The sequence below is a fragment of the Piliocolobus tephrosceles genome, chromosome 1 (assembly GCF_002776525.5).
Source record: "Piliocolobus tephrosceles isolate RC106 chromosome 1, ASM277652v3, whole genome shotgun sequence".
Lineage (NCBI taxonomy): Eukaryota > Metazoa > Chordata > Mammalia > Primates > Cercopithecidae > Piliocolobus > Piliocolobus tephrosceles.
Window position 1 is genome coordinate 203,844,449 of NC_045434.1, and position 20,073 is coordinate 203,864,521.

The 20,073-nt window shown below is 49.3% G+C and overlaps 1 protein-coding gene across 1 annotated transcript in view; it reads left to right on the forward strand.

The window, feature by feature from the left end:
- The window catches only part of TAS1R2 (taste 1 receptor member 2), a 21,128-nt gene extending 2,161 nt beyond the window's left edge, over window positions 1–18,967 (forward strand). The window contains exons 2-6 of the mRNA XM_023219753.2: window positions 393–693; window positions 3,304–4,077; window positions 8,413–8,622; window positions 16,736–16,859; window positions 18,039–18,967. Of these exons, the coding sequence (XP_023075521.1) occupies window positions 393–693; window positions 3,304–4,077; window positions 8,413–8,622; window positions 16,736–16,859; window positions 18,039–18,967 (2,338 nt within the window). The remainder of the gene's footprint in view (window positions 1–392; window positions 694–3,303; window positions 4,078–8,412; window positions 8,623–16,735; window positions 16,860–18,038) is intronic.
- Window positions 18,968–20,073: the final 1,106 nt, after the last annotated feature.

Here is a 20,073-nt window from a genome sequence, read left to right on the forward strand (position 1 = left end):
TTGTGGTGACAGTGATGGCCCTGGTGGTGATATTGGTAATACGGGTAGTGGGTGATGATGGTGATAGTGGTGATGGTGATGATGGAAGTTTTAGTGGATAATGGTGGTCACATTAGTGGACGTCAGTAGAGTGGCGATGGAGATTATAGGGATGGTATTGATTATGGCCACATGGATAATAGTGTCAGTGGTGGCCATATGGGCAATGGTGACCCTAGAGATGTGCTATGGTGACAATGACATGGTGAAAATGCCGGAGTCTTCTGGAGTGGTTCCTTCTCAGTCAATGCCTTGGCTTTCCTGTGGCAGGGAGGAGGAGCAGACTGGTTCTCTTATCCCTCCATTCCTCACTCTGGATCTGCTTCCATCTCATACTGCTGTGGCCCCTCCAGGTATGAAACGAAGGTGATGGGCTACAACCTCATGCAGGCCATGCGCTTTGCGGTGGAGGAGATCAACAATGATAGCAGCCTGCTGCCTGATGTGCTGCTAGGCTACGAGATGGTGGATGTGTGCTACATCTCCAACAACGTCCAGCCGGTGCTCTACTTCCTGGCACAGGATAATGACCTCCTTCCCATCCAAGAGGACTACAGTAACTACATGCCCCGTGTGGTGGCTGTCATTGGCCCTGACAACTCCGACGCTGTCATGACTGTGGCCAACTTCCTCTCCCTCTTTCTCCTTCCACAGGTGAGGCTCCTGGGCCCTGGGGAGTGGGGCAGAGGAGTGGCTGTCTATAGGCCTCAGAGGCCACTTCTTCCAACAATCATGGGAGGTGATGATAGGACCAGAAGCAGGGTCAGGGCATCAGCCCAAATCTTGAGAAGACAGCCCAGCTTATGGAGTAAGGGCTCAGGCTTTGGAAGTGGGCAGATCTGGTTGTGCAACTTGGCACCGAGTCTTGGCCACAGTGAAGCCTTTGGCAAATCTCTTAACTCTTCTAGGCCTCAATTTCCTCACCTGTAAAGTGGGATGATAAGCGTTTCATCCCAGGACTATCTGGGATTAGTGTTTCAACCTGTGTAAATTTCTAGCACACAGTAGGTAGTAAATAATGTTGTTTTATAAAGCATCTTACACAGGAATAAAAACTTGAAGTGCTTAGTATTATTCTGTACAGCTGCCTAGCACAAGGTCTGCCTCACAGGTCCTCACGAAAGAGTGATTTGTATTACCACTATTATTATAACTATTATTATAATCATGATTGAAAGTGGCAAGTGCAGTACTGGTACAGGCTACATGTTCATTAAAGATCAGCTGGCAAAAAAACTTGGCACACAGTTAGATAGTCACGAATATTGTGATTGCTACTGTTTAATGTTAGTACTTTTACATGAAGCATCTAGCTGAGGACTGAATTCATTCTTTCATTCATGTAACAGATATTTATTGAGCACCTACTATGTGCCAGGTACTGTTGTAGGTGCTGGGGTACAGCTGGCAACAACATAGAAATCATTGCCTTCATGGAGCTTCTATTCTAGTGGGGACAGACAGAAAATAAGTGTAAACAATAGATGATGCAGGATGCTAGAGGTGAGAAGTGCAATGAATAAAATAAAAATGTGGGGGCTCTGGCACGTCAGTGGAAGGGAGGGGTTGGTAGGAGATTGCAATTTTCAACAGGGTGGTCAGGTGGGTCTCACTGGCAATTGGGCAAAGACTTGAGGGAGGTGAAGGAGTGAGGGAGCCATGAGGGACCTAGGAGAAGAACATTCCAGGAAGAGGGGTTAGCAAGTGCCAAGGCCAGGAGGTGCCTGGTATGTTTGTGGAACTAGATGAGCACAAATGGAGCCAGAGGGAGAGAAGAAGGAGATGAAATCAGACAGATGAGAGCTGTTCAGATAAATGATTGAGCGCTTAGGGGCTATTCAAGGACTCTGGCTTTTCCTGGGTGACGTTAGGAACTATTGAGGAGTTCTGAGAAGAGGAGTAAAGTGACCTGACGTGTGTGTGAGCAGGTTCACTGGGCTGCCATGTTAAGCTTAGACTGCAGGGGAAAGGTGGGTGGGTAATGTTGCAGTGCAGGCCCGGGATGATGGTGGCTGGACAGGAGGGAGTGGGGAGCTGGTAGGCACTGGATGGATATATTTTAAAGGTAGAGCCAAGAGGATATGCTGATGGATCCAGTGTGACCTGTGTGCGAAAGAAGAGTCAAGGACAACTCCAGAGTTTTTGGCCTGAGTCACTGGAACGATGGATTCATCAACCAAGATGGGGGAGGATGTGGATGGAATGGGCTCGGAGGAGAACAAAGGTTCAGTTTCGATTTGTGAAGTTTGAGACGTCAGACAGGCAGTTGTGGTATGCATCTGAAGTTCAGGGGAGAAGTCCAGGCCAGGGCTATCTGCTGGGAGTTGTTGGCGTGGAAATGGGCTATAAAGCCATGAGGCTGGATAGGACCACCAAAGGAGGGGGAGAGCAGCTGGAGAAGAGGCAGGGACCGAAGCCTGAGCCCAGGGTCCTTCAAGGTTAAGAGGTCATAGAGAAGAGAAGGAACTAGGAAAGGAGATGGAACACCCAGTGAGCTGGGAAGAAAACCATGGAGCCCTGGAGGCAGAAGGAAGAAATGCGGCTGGTTGCTGAGCCTGTTGGTGGTGAGGGGGAGGAGGAAAGCGCTGTGCCCAGTAAATATTTAAAGGAACAGAGAAATATTTGTAATTAATCTGCCCAGTAAATACCAGCTCGTAGCAGTCAGCAGGTGCATGTCTAGATAAAATTTCTTGCAGCTAATTTAAACTTTCTACACACACCAGTAGATAATCTCAATGTAAATAATACATTTCTTCTTGACTCTTTAATGTAAGCCAACATGGAGAGGAAGATCTTGACTTATATTCTGTACCACATACACTTCTGTGGACTTCTAGCATTCGTGGGTAGACTTAATAAAGCATGTATAAAAGTGGAAAAAAAAAAAAAAAAGAGCTTCTAGATGATAGGGATGATGGCTATGTCATTTCCCCAGCCCAGGATGTGGTTCTCACTAAAAGCCAGTGTGCTGGTGACTATGAGGATGATGGCATATGTGGCTTGGCCCAGGGCGTGGTACATAGTAGGTGCTCAATAATCATGATGAGACTGAGGTAAGGCACCTGGCCTAGGGCCCGGCACACAGTAGGTTCTTATTGCATGGGGCTACCTGGGGACCGTGATGATTGACGATGGTGTAAACCACCTACCCTTGGGGTGGCTTGCACTAGGTACTTCTCAAATGATGATGGTGGATACAGCCCTGGGGTGGGGGCAGAGCACCCAGTGGGGCACCCGCTCATGCCACGGCCCCTCCCCTCGCAGATCACCTATAGTGCCAACAACGATGAGCTGCGAAACAAGGTGCGCTTCCCGGCCTTGCTGCGCACCACACCCAGTGCTGACCACCACATCGAGGCCATGGTGCAGCTGATGCTACACTTCCGCTGGAACTGGATCATCGTGCTGGTGAGCAGCGACACCTATGGCCGCGACAATGGCCAGCTGCTTGGCAGTCGCCTGGCCCGGGGCGACATCTGCATCGCCTTCCAGGAGACGCTGCCCACAGTGCAGCCCAACCAGAACATGACATCAGAGGAGCGCCAGCGCCTGGTGACCATCGTGGACAAGCTGCAGCAGAGCACGGCGCGCGTCGTGGTCGTGTTCTCACCCGACCTGACCCTGTACAACTTCTTCAATGAGGTGCTGCGCCAGAACTTCACGGGTGCCGTGTGGATCGCTTCCGAGTCCTGGGCCATCGACCCGGTCCTGCACAACCTCACAGAGCTGCGCCACACGGGCACCTTCCTGGGCATCACCATCCAGAGCGTGCCCATCCCGGGCTTCAGTGAGTTCCGTGTGCGAGGCCCACAGGCTGGGCCGCCACCCCTCAGCAGGACCAGCCAGAGGTCTACCTGCAACCAGGAGTGTGACAACTGCCTGAATGGCACCTTGTCCTTCAACACCGTTCTCAGGCTCTCTGGGGAGCGTGTCGTCTACAGCGTGTACTCTGCGGTCTACGCCGTGGCCCACGCCCTGCACAGCCTCCTCGGCTGTGACCATGGCACCTGCACCAAGAGGGAGGTCTACCCCTGGCAGGTGAGGGGGTGGCTGCCATAGAGACTGCAGGGCACCTCCATCCTTCTCTCTTGGGGTTCTGGGCAAATGGGTGTGAAAGGGCACGGGTATCCCGTTCTTCCAGACACATAGCACTAGTCCCTCCTGGTGCCAAAACAAAATTGCTTTTTAAATTAATTTAATGCTCACCATTCAAGATAGTAGTCTGTTCTTGGAGATTCAGGTGGAATTCACCAGAAGGAAATCCCACAGGCAGTGGGAACCACAGCCCCGCCCCCCCACCTCCCCTCCGACCCAGTCTCTCCAGGGTTGAGAGCCTGGAACGGGCTTGTGTTTTCCTGTGGAGCCTCTAAGGCCTTGCATTGCTTTTATGGATCTTCTCATTACCCTCGTTCTCTATCACCCTGGTTCAGACATAGACTTTAAATCTGTTCTTCCGGCTTAACACACACATCCATATCCACATCCACATCCACAGGTACACACAGAAACTCCCCACCACGAAGCTTTCTGGGATATAGAAGGTTTCACTGAGGATCAGAGGAGCAGAGGGGATTTACATTAGAGATGCTCACTTTATACTTTGCTATTGGAGATCTCTGTTCTTAAACGGTTCCTTGGTTTTTTCACAGTTTGGGGCCAGCCTCCCACCCTGTTGCTTAGCCACTTCCCTAAACCCTGCCCATCTCCCCTCTTGGTTCTCCCCTTTCGCCCACTTGCTAGATCCCTCTCCCATCTTCAAATAACTGCTCACTCCTTTAACAGGACAAATTAGTTTGCTCTGAAGAAATTCTCTTTCTCATTCTATTTAATTGTACTTCTCTATCCTGTAATCTCAGATCCTAACCTTGCAACCATAAACACTTTTCTTTTAAAAGATTGCATTTATTCTTTAAAAGGAATTCTGGTGCCAGCTGGTAAAAATACTGCCTATTGTTATATGTCCTGTTACATTAATAATATACATAATTATCATGGGTGCTTTACTGCTCTTTGAGTGCCTACTAGGCAATGAATGGCTAGTATATATCACATCTAACTCATGACCCTCCTGTGAGGATAATCTACAGGTAGAAACACTGAGGGACAGGAAGTCAAAGTGACTAGCCCATGATCACTCAGTGGTAAGTGGTGGACCCTGGTTTTGAACTCAGGTCTGGCCTATTCTGCTGCAGTTTCCCCGCTTCACCTTCCAGGCATCCTCCCAGCTGCAACTGGAAGGAGCTATGATGAAAGACAGTTGACAGCAGAGACCAAAGGGCACCAGTCATAGCAACCAGGATGCATAGAGCATTCCAAGCACTGAGATGACATTCTTGAGACAGCCCTACAAGCCAATTTAGAGCTGGGGTGGGGGATGATGCAGTCAAGTAGCAGGGAGCCCAGCCTACCCTATGTAGGCTTCATCCAGGGTCTCCGCTGGCATAAACAGAGTCCTTGTGTGAATTAGAAAATGATGCCCTTTTGTGCAGACAAGTTAGACCAAGATGCTCTTTGGCTTCAGATGGACGCAGACCTGTAGCAAGCGCATGGCTTGGTGACCTGAGTCAGCTGGACTCCAGCTGTTCCTCCCAGTTGTCCTAACTGGACCCATTCTTGCAGGGCACAACCTGCAAAATGGTATGTGGTGTCCTTACTACCTCCCACCCTCCTTGCCAGGTCACACCACGACACTCTGTTTATTTTTGTCGTAACAGGTATCCTAAGTTGTGATTGTGCTGATATCCTTTGTTTGTTTATTGGCTATTCCCCACTCCTCCCAAACAGAGGCCAGTGAGAGCAGGGACCCTGTCAATCCTTTCCAACGCTGTATCCCAAGTTGCTGGCACTGGTCTGGCTTGGCGTTGCTTCTCAGTGAATATTGAATGAATGAATGAATGAATGAATGAATGAATGGGTACTTATGCGCCGGACACTGTGTTCACCTCTTTACATGAATTCTCAGTCATGCCCAGACAGACACTGTTGAGCAGATACTGTTACTACGTGGGTGCTCTCCCATACACAGGTGAAACTGAGGTTTAAAGAGGTGACAGGCACCCAGCTAGGGAGTGGCCAGGGGTGGTGATGAAATAGTGCTGGAGTAGCGGGGATGGGCAATGCTATGAGAGGCAAGGCAGAGAGAGAGGCCTCAGGGGCGATGAGAAGAGTTGGAGATGACACTGGGTGGATGTGCTGCCCGTGGTGATGGTGGTGGTGGGGTCAGATCAGTGGGAGTTTGGGTAAATCCAGGCTGGCAAATTTGTGGCCATCCCAGCAAAAATGCTCAGTAGATTAGCAGGGTGTGGTGGCTCACACCTGTAATCCCAGCACTTTGGGAAGCCAAGGCAGATGAATCATGAGGTCAGGAGTTCGAGACCAATCTGGCCAACTTGGTGAAACCCCGTCTCTACTAAAAATACAAAAAAATTAGCTGGGCATAGTGGAGGGCACCTGTAATTCCAACTGCTCAGGAGGCTGAGGCAGGAGAATTGCTTGAACCCAGGAGATGGATGTTGTAGTGAGCTGAGATCGCACCTCTGCACTCCAGCCTGGGCGAGAGAGTGAGACTCCGTCTTAAAAAAAAAAAAAAAAAAAAAAAAAAATTCAGCCAGTCATTGAATCATAGAGGGTCAGGGTTGCGAGGTCTTCTCAGGTTCTGGTCCAGTCCTTTTATTTCACAAATGGGGCCCTTGGCGGTGGTCTGGCTCTTCCCCACACACCTCTCTCCACCCCTCTCCACCCCTCGGGCATCTCGGATATGGCCCACCTGTTCGTACGTTGTGAAGCAGGTGGCAGTGAGCTGGGCAGAGCTTAGCAATCAGACCTGGAATGGAATCCCAGTGCTGCCACTACTAGCTGTGCAAACCTGTGCAAATTTCATATCTCTGAGCCTTGGTTTTCTCATCTGTTAAATGGAAGGCATCATATGTACCCTGTTGAGTTACTGAGGGGATTTGCAATCATGATGCAAATTACCTGGGGCAGCTAAGAGGCTGAATGTACTCCTCTTCTTCTCTGACACCAAGTGCTGGCCTCAGGAGAGAGTGCGGGGCTGGAGAGGTGGACTTGAGTCTGCCTTAAATGTACAGCTTATGCTGGGGTAGGGATGGGGCTATATGGGGAAGGGGAAACAGGGTTCAGCCTGATGAGGGAACCCCAAGGTGCCCAAGTCCCTGCCAATAATAGTCTAGGCTCCCACCCACTCAGGACAATTACAAGGCCAGTGCTTTCTGACCCCTTGGGGGTGATATCTTGGATCCCTCCAGTCCCAGGTGCTCAACCCTGCTTGGGCAGGTCACTACAGAGGTGCAACATGGGCACCCAGGACCTGACTCCCAGGGGCCTCCGCCATCCTGATCCTCATCCTCAGGCCGACCACCTGGTTGGAGCCTCCTTCTTCTTGGCGTGAAAGACCATTGCCCTTGGGCCTAGCAACCTGTGCACATTCCAAAGAGTCTTTCTGAGTCAGGACCTCACCTGCTGGGCAGGGAAGGGAGAAGGCCAGGACCAGACTTCCTTAGCTACCTGTCTGTCTGTGTGTCTGTCAGTCCTTGAGGCCTAAAGGTGCAGCCCGATGGACACTCCCATTTATAGAGGGAAAATCTAGGATCCAGGTCCATAGGATATTTGAGCTGGAAGTCCTTTCAGGGTTAGCCCAGCAAGGTTCAGAAACTTGCTCAGAGTCACACAGCAAATTGCGGACAGAGCTGGGACTGGACTTTAGGTTGGAGGATGCCCACTTCAAAGCGTGCTCTAGTTTGTTCCAGCTGCTGCCTACTGAGAGTGATGGGGCGCTGGGGGCGGGGGTGGGGAGAGACTGGAATGAGAGCTGACGCTAAGGTCTGGGGAGGCAGGAAGGACCCAGGGATCAGGGGAGATCCCAACTGACCTTTGCAGGTGACAGAGACAGTGGACTCTGTACCTCATCTCATGTATTGGGTTCCAGAGAGATGACTGAGGTGACTCCTAGGGAAAAGGAATTCTATCAGCATCTTGGTAGGAGTGATTCCTGTCTCAGGCTCTGCTCTAAGTCCCTAACATAGATGAACTTATTTTTTGCTTCCAAGCCCTGAAGATAGAGTTTTTATTGCTCCTACTTTGCAGAAGAGGAAACGGGTTCAGAGAGGTTAAGCAACAGGCCCAAGGACTCACAGCAAGAGGCAGAGCTGAGGCCTGAACCCAGATGTATCTGATTCCAGAGCAGAGCTCTCAGCCACTAACTCCTAAACTGCCACCTTTTTGGAGATTTATTGCCTCCATATTACAGAGTTGGAAATCAAGGCTAGTGGAATGGTAGAATCTTTCCCAGGTCCAGGAAAAATTCTGGCTCGGTTCTGATGCTAGCTCCACTTCCCTTCCCTCTGACCCTGCCAGCTGCTTGAGAAGATCTGGAAGGTCAACTTCACTCTCCTGGACCACCAACTCTTCTTCGACCCGCAAGGGGATATGGCTCTGCAGTTGGAGATTGTCCAGTGGCAATGGGACCTGAGCCAGAATCCCTTCCAGAGCGTCGCCTCCTACTACCCCCTGCAGCGACAGCTGAAGAAAATCCAAGACATCTCCTGGCACACCATCAACAACACGGTCAGCCAGGGGGCCTGGTGGGTGGGCAGACCTGGGGCGGGGCCTGGCGGGTGGGTGGGGCCGGGGGTGGGGCCTGGTGGGTGGGCAGGCCTGGGGCAGGGCCTGGGGCTCATGATGGAGTTGCTAGGGCTGTTTTCATTATGGACAGAGCTTGGAGATTCTTTATCAATTGCTGGGAGATTCTTCATCAATTGGTGGGGGGGATGTCTATTTGTGGGTGTATAGTCTGGGGTCCTTTCATTTCCCCATTCATTGGGAACTGTGTCTGTTCAGGGGTTTCTAATTTCCCAAGAAGAGGGGCTCAGGGGCCTCTGCAAAGTAAACATTCACTGAACATGTGTGTGCCTGGCTTGGTGCTAAGGATTTCAATTCTCACATCAACCCTGGGGCAGTGGTCCCCAACCTTTTTGGCATCAGGGACTGGTTTTGTGGAAGACAATTTTTCCACAGACTGGGAGGAGGATAGTTTCTGGATGATTCAAATGCATTACACTGTGTGCTTTGGCTCTATTATTATTGTTATATATAATTGTGATATATAATGAAATAATTGTACAACTCACCATAATGTAGTATTAATGGGAGCCCTGAGCTTGTTTTCCTGCAACTAGACGATCCCATCTGGGGGTGATGGGAGACAGTGACAGATCATCAGGCATTAGATTCTCATAAGGAGCACACAACCTGGATCCCTCACATGCACAGTTCACAATAGGGTTTGTGCTCCTGTGAGGATCTGATGCAGAGGTTGATCTGACAGGAGGTGGAGCTCAGGCGGTAATGCAAGCAATGGGGAGCAGTTGTAAATATAGATGAAGCTCTGCTCTCGCTCACCTACTGCTCACCTCCTGCTTCGTGGCCAGGTTCCTAACAGGCCACAGACCGGTACTGGCCTGTGTCCCGGGGATTAGGGACCTCTGCTTTATTAATAACTGCTAGGATCTCTATTCGTGGGTATATGGTCTGGGGTCCTGTCCTTCCCCCATTCATTGGGAACTATGCATGTTCAGGGCTTTCCAGCTCCCCAGGAAGAGGGGTTCAGAGACCTCTGCACATTAAGCACTCACTGGACATGTGTGTGCCAGGCCTGGTGCTAAGGGCTTCAATTCTCATATCAACCCTAGGGGATAAATACTACCATTCTCTCCATTTTATAGGTTAGGAAACTGAAGGCATTGAGAGGTTGTGTGACCTGTCTGAGACCACACAGTTAGTCCGTGGTGGAGGTTCTCTATATACAGCATACAGCTAGTCTGTGGTGGAGGTTCTCTATATACAGCATTCAGGCTAAAGCCTGTGATATGGCTTGGCTCTGTGTCCCCACTCAAATCTCATCTTGTAGCTCCCATAATCCCCACATGTTGTGAGAGGGACCCAGTGGGAGATAATTGAATCATGGGGGTGGGTCTTTCCTGTGCTGTTCTCCTGATAGCAGATAAGTCTCACAAGATCTGATGGTTTTAAAAATGGGAGTTTCCCTGCACAAGCTCTCTCTGACTGCTGCCATCCATGTAAGACATGACTTGCTTCTCCTTGCCTTCTGCCATGATTGTGAGGCCTCCCCAGCCCCATGGAACTGTAAGTCCATTAAACCTCTTTCTTTTGTAAATTGTCCAGTCTTGGGTATGTCCTTATCAGCAGCTTGAAAGTGCACTAATACAGCCTGTCATTGGATACTCTTGTTTTAGTATGGTAGCTATGCCTTCAACTGAGTCTGACATCTGTCAATCTAAAGATCCATTATTTTACCCTCTTTAGAGAATAGACCATCAGAATTCTGCTGGAGTAGGAAGGGATAGAGACCTACCTTGTGGAGTTGGGGAGGGGATCTAGGGATTGAAAAGCTTCTGGAAGAGACTTCATCACTCTCCTTTGCTAATACCCTGCACCCTCTTCCCCCCAATCCCCAACAGCACACTCCATCCGCAGTTGCAGAGGTACCTGATGCTGTGCGTTTCTGAGTGCCTTGAGGATTTTTGTGGAGTATATTAGGGTGGTGTCTGTGTTAGTTTCCTGGGGCTGCCATAAGAAAGTATCACAGACTGGGGTGGGTAGGGAGCTTAAATAGATGAAATTTATTGTCTCACAGTTCTGGAGGCTGGAAGTCCAAGATCAAGGTGTCAGCAGGGTTGGCTCCTTCTGAGAGCTGTGTGGTAGAATATGTTCCAGGCCTCTCCCCCAGCTCCTGGTGGTTTGCTGGCACTCGTTGATATTCCTTGACTGTAGATGCACCACCTGTATTAGTCCGCTCTTGAATTGTTACAAAGAAATGCTAAAGACTGGGTAATTAGAAAAGAGGTTGAATGGGCATACGGTTCTGCAGGCTGTACAGGAAGCATGATGCTGGCATCTGCTCAGTTTGTGGGGAGGCCTTAGGAAACTTACAGTCATGGTGGGAGGCAAAGGGGGAGCCAGCTTTTCACATGGCTGGAGCAGCAAGAGAGAGGGAAGGAGGAGGTATCACACACATTTAAACGACCACATCTCACAAGAACTCACTCACAGTCAGGAGGAGAGTGCCAAGAGGTTAGTACTAAACCATTCTTGAGAACTCTATCCCCATGATCCCATCACCTCCCAATCACCTCCCACCAGGACTTACCTCCAACACTGGGGATTACAACTGGACATGAGATTTGGGTGGGGACACAGATCCAAACCATATCACCACCCCATCTCTGCTTTCACCTTCAGGTGGTGTTCTCCATGTATCTGTCTCCAAATTCGTCCCTTTTATGAGAACACCACTCATATGAGATTAGGGACCAACCCTCCTCCAGGATGACTTCATCTTAACTAATTATATGACTATGTTCCTGCAATGACCCTATTTCTGAATAAGGTCACATTCTGGGGTCCTGGGGACTAGGTCTTCAAGCAGGATGTAGTTCAGCCCATAACACTGTCTTAACTTGGGTTTCTCCCAGAAAGCAGAGCCTAAGATAAGGGTTTTTGTGCAGAAGATTTATTCCAGGACATGATACACGGACAGGAACAGGAGTGGGAGACTGGGGAGAGTTCCACAGGGAAGAGGGAAAGTTGGTGCAAGAGAACAACCTCAAGCCAGACACTACTCTGAGCAACTGGAGGTCAATCTTACTGGGACCTCCCAAAGAGCCACCTTAGCATTGTCTCCCAGAGAAGGATGGCAGTAATCCACTAGCTCCCATCGCCTGGTGGTCGGGGGTTGCTCTGTGGGGTGTTAGCTCCAGAGGTCTCCCATGGGCATTTCATATGACAGCCTCAGGGCAGAACACAAGACAGAGCTGTGTAGCCGAGGCCAGGTGCTGACAAATGGCATTTCCTTGAAATTGGTGACTGCAGCGATGGCTGGAGTAAACAGTGGGTAGAGAAAATATGAGGCAGGCCACAGAGAGGTCCATTTCTTGTTCCACTCAGTGGCTTTCCATGAGCCTGGGGAGTCACAGACTTTTTAGACTTTTTAGAGCAGCAGCCAGCTCAGTTCTAACAGAGAGCTGTTTGGTGGACTCAGCCACAGCCCAAGGTTGTCACTGATATTCATCTCTCTCTTCCACCGACCATTCTGGATTTCTTCACTCCCAGCCAGCATTTGGCTGCTCTCAGTCACTTGCCTGGGTGGTGATCCAGACCTACCTCCCCAAGGTGTCTGGGCCCTTAGTTGCCTTGCCTTTCTGGGCCGTGCCTGCTGCAGATCCCCACCAGCAGGTGCACTGGGATTGAAGCACCCAGGGCTGCCAGACCTACTCCTTGGGTGCCAGACCTACTCCTTCCTACTCCACTCATGTAGCAACCACCTCAGCTCCACCCACAAATCCAGGTCAGTTACCTCTTCCTTTCTTGGCCTTCTCATTCACTGGCATGAGGACCCCAAAATGACCACATGGTAATCATAGAGCCCTATAGTGTCTGCTGGTGGAAGTATTCCCCCTTTGGGGACCCGAATCTCTATTCCAGCAAAGTCTAAGATTGTAGAGAGGAGAAGCACCAATGCTGCAATGGGCCCATGAGAATAATGGTGCATGTAGCCAATCTTTCTGGTTGCTGGATACACATATTCTAGCTGTTGGGGCCACAACATTACACACAAGCCATTCATTAAAAACTTCATCTTAAAGGGCAGTGTCCCCACCTTGCAGGGCATCCTGAAGACGATACCTTAGCTGAGCTTTTAGTATGCCATCTCATCCCCTGGTTAGATAGGATACTTCTGGGTAATGTGGTATATGTTAGGATCAGTGGAGCCTGTGATCACATGCCCATGTCACACCCCTTTACCATGAAGTTGACTCCTGATCTGAGGTGATATGGTATCCTGCATCAGTAATTCATTTGCTCTGGAAGCCCTCAGAAGGCGATGCTGCACTGAAATCAGGGAAGGAAAATTCTTATGAGGTTGAAACACTGCTTCTTCCAGAGAGAAAAGGATCTGATGTAATAGATCTTTCAGCAGTTGGTTGGCTGGTCTCTTTGAAGAACTGTGCCAAGTCAAGGGCTCAACGTGGGTTTCTGATGCTGGAATGTTAGGTGTTCTGCAATGGCAGTTACTAGGTCAGCCATGATGAGAGGAAGCTCAAGTGAGAGGAAGCTCAAGCTGTTGGGTTCATACCTGTAGCCTCCATCCCTGACATCATGGCTACTCTGTGCAGGCCTTGGGGTGGCTGAGGATAGAAGCCAGCTGACCTCCGTTGGACAAGTCCTCCTCCTCCTCCTCCTTCTTCTTTTTTTTTTTTGTTTTTTTTTCTGAGACAGTCTCGTTCTGTTGCCCAGGCTGGAGTGCAGTGGTGCAGTCTTGGCTCACTGCAACCTCCGCCTCCAGGGATCAAGTGATTCTCCTGCCTCAGCCTCCCAAGTAGCTGGGATTATAGAAGTGCACCACCACACCTGACTAATTTTTGTGTTTTTAGTTGAGACACGGTTTCACCATGTTGGCCAGGTTGGTCTGGAACTCCTGACCTCAATTGATCTTCCGACCTCAGCCTCCCAAATTGCTGAGATTACAAACATGAGCCATGGTGTCTGGCTGGGACAAGTCAACCTTTCAATCTGGTTTCTGTTACTCTGTGTTTGCTCTCTGGTTTGCATTAACATGAGACACAGAGATCTTCATGCTTTGTGCTCACTCTCATGGATCCATTCATATACCTTTCCCCAAGCAACCTTGTCTCCATTCTTCCACTCTTGCTCCTTCCAGGCCCCTGAATAACCAGCCAAGCCATTCCATATGTCCAGGATCTCAGTAATATCCATCCTTCCGGACATCTCTCCATCCACACAAAGCAAACAACCAAATGTTCTGCTTGCACATCTCTACATACAAGCAGTATCTTCCATCATTACTGTCCTTCAGGATTCACCCTGAAAAAAGCTTTGTATCCCTGAAAAAAGCTTAGTATGGCAGCAGTCCACTGTCAGCTCACATTAACATGTCAAACCAACCTACTTGTGAATCATTTCTGAATGTTCTCCTCTATTTATTTGTCATAAAGAATCTCTCCATGAGGTCTTACGTGTGATTTGAGGGAGAGGCATTTGTTATAAGAGAAATACATATAGGAGTCACGATAATTGATTTAAGAAATTTACTTAGACCCACTGGCGCTTCTTTGATACCATTTCCCTTATATGAAGACTTGTTTTTATTCCTGCCTCTCTATAAGACTCTGTGAATCTGATAGTTGCTTGATATCCTGGGGTCAGGTACTCAATTTCCATAATGGCCCAGCAGGACTCCAAGAGTTGATTTTCAAGTAGTGAGTAGCATGTTGTGTAGAAGGCATGGCATTGTTGCATCTCTCTCTTAGGGCTTGCCAATTCTTATAAGCATAGATAACTCAAACGTCATCACATCTCCTCGATCATGTGGCCCCAGTGGCAGGATCGCTTACACAGAAGCCAGGGCCTTCTTCAGAGTCATTCTCTGGACCTGTTACCTTCTGCCTTGAAACTGAAAGCCTTCTGAATCACCTGATAAATGGGTTGGAGCAGCATTTCCAGGAGCAATTTATGTTGTCCCCCAAATCTAAAGAGGTTCACAAAGTGCCATACTTTCATGGTAGCAGGTGTAGGGTGGATGACTTGTCTATTATCTTAGAATGGATGTCCTGGCATTCTCTGTACCATTGGCCTCCTAAAAACATCACCAATGTGACAGCACCCCCAACCCCAAGTTTTGAATCTTTGTAAGGTTTATCTCCAACCCTCCGGCATTCATAGGTCTTACTTGGATATAAAAGTGCTTGCGGCCGGGCGCGGTGGCTCAAGCCTGTAATCCCAGCACTTTGGGAGGCCGAGATGGGCGGATCACGAGGTCAGGAGATCAAGACCATCCTGGCTAACACGGTGAAACCCCATCTCTACTAAAACACACACACACACACACACACACACACACACAAAGTGCTTGCTACTTTCTACTAACCAGGTCCAATTACTATGGTGTCATGAATATCATAGACCTGCATGATATTCTGCAGAATGTCAAGATGAACAACTTCCCTGTGGACTGCGTTGAGATCGAGAGTAAACTCTCGTGATAAGATAGTGAGTAAACTCTGTGATAAGATAGTGAATGCTAGTGATTTGATAAGATAGTGAGTGTTAATGATGTAACATCTTTCTTCTTTTTAAACACAGATGTTTATAACAATAAATTTCCCTCTTAGTATTGTTTTCACTGTATCCCATTAATTTTGGTACATTTTTAAAATTTTTTATTTTTGTGATAAAAGACATATAACATTTACCAATTTGTTTATTTTTAAGCATACATTTCAGTAATGTTAAGTATATTCACGTTTTTGTGCAACAGATCTCTAGAACTTTTTCATTTTGCAAATTTCTAACTATTCCCATTGAGCAACTCGGCATTTCTCCCTTCCTCCAGCCTCTGGCAACCATCCTTCTACTTTCTGTTTCTATGAGTTTGACTACCTTGGATACCTCATATAAGTAGAATCATATAGTATTTGTCTTTTTGTGGGGTTATGTTGTGTTTTTATTTTCATTAATTTCAAGGTATTTTCTAATTTCCATTGTGAATACTACTTTGACCTATTGTTATTTAAGGGTATGTTGTTTAATTTCCACATATCTATGAATTCCCCAAATTTCCTTCTGTTATTGATTTCTATTTCATTAGATTGTTGTTGGAGAACATATCTGTTATTATTGCAGTCCTTTCAAGTTTATTAAAACTATGTTTACTATTTGCTATAAATAAATAGCAATGGTGTCAGACGCCAAAATTTTCTCCAGTATCATTTTTTGTCTCCCATTTTATCTTTGGTTTTCCCTAGATATTCTTTTTTTTTTTTTTTTTTTTTTTTTTTTTTTGAGACGGAGTCTTGCTCTGTCTCCCAGGCTGGAGTGCAGTGGTGCGATCTCGACTCACTGCAAGCTCCGCCTCCTGGGTTTACGCCATTCTCCTGCCTCAGCCTCCTTAGTAGCTGGGACTACAGGCGCCCGCCACCTCGCCCAGCTAGGTTTTTTTTTGTATTTTTTAGTAGAGATGGGGTGTCACCGTGTTAGCCAGGATGGTCTCGATCTCCTGACCTTGTGATCTGCCCATCTCGGCCTCCCAAAGTGCTGGGATTACAGGCTTGAGCCACCGCACCCGGCTGATATTCCTTCTTAAATACAGTCTCAGCCTTGCAGTTATTTCAGCTGTATCCCTTGATTGATGTGGTGGTGAGATAGAGGGGAAGTGTTCTGTAATCCTGTGATTAGGTCTCAATCTTTCAATAAGGCTGTGCCCCAGGACTGTGACCTTCTTCTCACCCCACCCCCTTAGGTAAGACAAGAAGGCTAGAGAGGGCTGGAGTTGGAATTTTCTCTTTTCCCATGTCAGTTAAGTTCTGGTAAAATTCACCTCAGTTGGGTTCTGGTAAAATAGTTTCCCTTGAGGAAAGACATTTGTTAAGGAGAACAGAATGCTCTGAGCATATTTCAAAATGGCTCCTTTCCTTATGCCCTGCTAGAAGCATGAGGATTTTTTTTTTCCTACAGTTTCTACCCCAAAAACATAGGGGGCTCCTAGACTTCCTCCCCTGAACATCCTGCTGGTTGGAGAGGGGAGGAGGCCCCCAGAATGTGGGAAAAGAGGACTCAGGGTCTCTTGCCCTCCCTCCTCCAGATCCCTGTGTCCATGTGTTCCAAGAGGTGCCAGTTGGGGCAAAAGAAGAAGCCCGTGGGCATCCACATCTGCTGCTTCGAGTGCATCGACTGCCTTCCCGGCACCTTCCTCAACCAGACTGAAGGTATGATTCTCAGGCCTAGCACTCCTGCCCTGCCCCTGCCCCTGCCCCACCCGTGGAGTCTCCAGGGCTTGTCTCCTTTGGCAGGGTCTCGGAGTCTCCCGCAGGGGGTGTGAGTGTCCAAAGGCCAGGGACCAGATCTGATTCCTCTTGTATCCTCCCAATACCTAGTGTAGAGCAAAATCCTCCATACAGGCTGTTTCAGAGAGGGAGGGAGAAGGGAAGGGCCAACACTCCCCCAAGCCAGACTGCAGCTGATCCCACTCCACACACACATAGCCCGGGGCCCAGGGAGTCAGGCTGGGGAACACCCACTGGATGAATGAATGAATGAATGAATGGTGTTTGCAATAGGAGGAAAGTTTCTGGAAGACAGGGAAGACACTATCTCATTTATCCCTCTGGCTTCCGAAGTGCCTAGCATAGCTCAAAGCATAGCCTGGTTGCTCAGTGGGTGCTTGTTGAATGACTTCCTTGATGAGAAGAATGATCATTTCTCCCTATAGAACATAAAATCTAGGAATGTGCAGACAACGTCACCTCTGTCCACATTAGTGTTTAGCACAGTTCACAGTTGGAGCTCAATTCTTTTTCATGACTTCATGTAAATTAAATGAATGAAGACATTTACCAATACAAGTATTTAATATGTACCTAGCAGACCACAGGACACAGAAGAGGTGGTGAACGAGTTTGTGGAATGATTTCATTGGCCTTCCTCCCACAGTCAGTCAAAAGCAGGGAGGTGAGGGCTGGGTTTTATCCATCTCTCTGTGGCCTTCCACCCCAGGTCCCTATCACAATGGATGCTGCTCAAAAACACATGTATTGAATGCATTCTTTGAGTAAGTAGTTGAATGCCTCTCACACCAGAAGGTGAGGTCTTGGAAGGGAGGAACTATAGTTGGTAGGCTCTGGGTCAAGGAGACCTGGGTTCAAATCCTGCCTCTCTAACGTGCTGACTTTGGGCAAGTTACTTAACCTGGCACAGCAACCTGCAGTTGCTGTAAGGATTTGATGAGCGAATGCACATGAGAGACTTGAGGAGTATTGGCTGTGAACGCAAAGGTGGCCCTTGGTGCTCTCTCTCCATCCCCGGGGGCTGGCCCTGTGCAGGGCTGGGAGGATGCAGGTGCTTGGGAGACGGGCTTGGCTAATGGGAGTCGCTGTGGGCTTTTGCAGATGAATACGAATGCCAGGCCTGCCCGAGTAACGAGTGGTCCCACCAGAGAGAGGCCTCCTGCTTCAAGCGGCGGCTGGCCTTCCTGAAATGGCATGAGGCACCCACTATCGTTGTGGCCCTGCTGGCCGCCCTGGGCTTCCTCAGCACCCTGGCCATCCTGGTGATATTCTGGAGGCACTTCCAGACGCCCATGGTTCGCTCAGCTGGGGGCCCCATGTGCTTCCTGATGCTGACGCTGCTGCTGGTGGCATACGTGGTGGTCCCGGTGTACGTGGGGACGCCCAAGGTCTCCACCTGCCTCTGCCGCCAGGTCCTCTTTCCTCTCTGCTTCACCGTCTGCATCTCTTGCATCACCGTGCGCTCTTTCCAGATCGTCTGTGTCTTCAAGATGGCCAGCCGCTTCCCGCGTGCCTACAGCTGCTGGGTCCGCTACCAGGGGCCCTACGTCTCTATGGCGTTTATCATGGTACTCAAAATGGTCACTGTGGTGATTGGCGTACTGGCCACAGGCCTCAATCCCACCACCCGTATTGACCCCGATGACCCCAAGATCATGATCATCTCCTGCAACCCCAACTACCGCAACAGCCTGTTCTTCAACACCAGCCTGGACCTGCTGCTCTCAGTGCTGGGTTTCAGCTTCGCCTACACGGGCAAGGAACTGCCCACCAACTACAACGAGGCCAAGTTCATCACCCTCAGCATGACCTTCTATTTCACCTCATCCGTCTCCCTCTGCACCTTCATGTCTGTCTACAACGGGGTGTTGGTCACCATCATGGACCTCTTGGTCACTGTGCTCAACCTCCTGGCCATCAGCCTGGGCTACTTCGGCCCCAAGTGCTACATGATCCTCTTCTACCCGGAGCGCAACACGCCCGCCTACTTCAACAGCATGATCCAGGGCTACACCATGAGGAGGGACTAGTGCCACCCGGGGGTGTCTGGGAGGGAGGGAGGGCCACGGCGTTGGGAGGCGGAAGCCAGAGGTCTTCCCTGGCTGGCTCAACTCCAGATGGAAGCAGGGAAACCATCCCTGACTACTCCCACCTTGCCCTGGTTAATAATTTAGCATTCCCTGGAGATCCTTTGCATCTGGGCCATTTTTACCCACTTAGTGATGGGTGTCTTAAAACATCCACACTTCACTGATTTCCCTTGACCTATTTTACATGCCAGGCACTGCCATCTTCTAGGAAAAAAACCATCCAAGGTGACCTGTTGGTCTCCAAGGACAAAGTCTGATTTAGCAGCCTACAGCTGCCATCTGGCGGTCGCAGTGGGCACCTGCGGGTTGCAGCTCATTCCCTCACTCATGTTCAAGGCAAAGGGAGGTCTTGGGTGTGCTGGGCTGGGTGCACTGGGCTGGGTGGGCCGGGCTGGGCCAGGGTTGGTGTGGGCGGGTGGGGCCTGCCGGTCAGCACGCGAGCTCGGATAGTGCAGCCATGGCTCCATTTGGTAGCTGTCTCACATGTCCATTTCCTTTCCTTATTCCTGAAGTGCTTGGGCCCAGGTCCCTGGGTTATCTCTAAGGGATGGCCAGGCATAGCGTGCTTCCCAAATGCTTGTGAATAAACCTCACTTGGGTGAAATGAATGCACTTCCTTCCTGTTTTCTGACGTCCCCTGAGAAAGAACATGTGGAATCAGGAGATCTCAGTCTCAATCCCAGTAGTGCCACTTCCAAACTGTGTGACTTTGGGCCATTGTGTTGACTATGAGGGGACAACAGTTAACATTTATTGCCAAGTCCCTGGTTAAGAACTTTACTACTTTACCCATGTATTCCTCACAAAACTCTATTGGTTGTGTGCAATTATGCTCCTTATTTTACAGATGGTGGGGTGAGGGCAGGGGGAGGAAGAACTCAAAGAGGTTATGGAGCTTACCCAGAGTCATAAAGCTTGTCTGAGCACCCCCTTCCCCTCCCCAGAGCCCATTCCTGGAGCCACTGTCCTCTACAGAGTAACATCCAGGCAGCCCTGCCTGGGAGGCTCTCCCCACCACAGTGCACAGGGGGAAGGCCCAGGCTTCC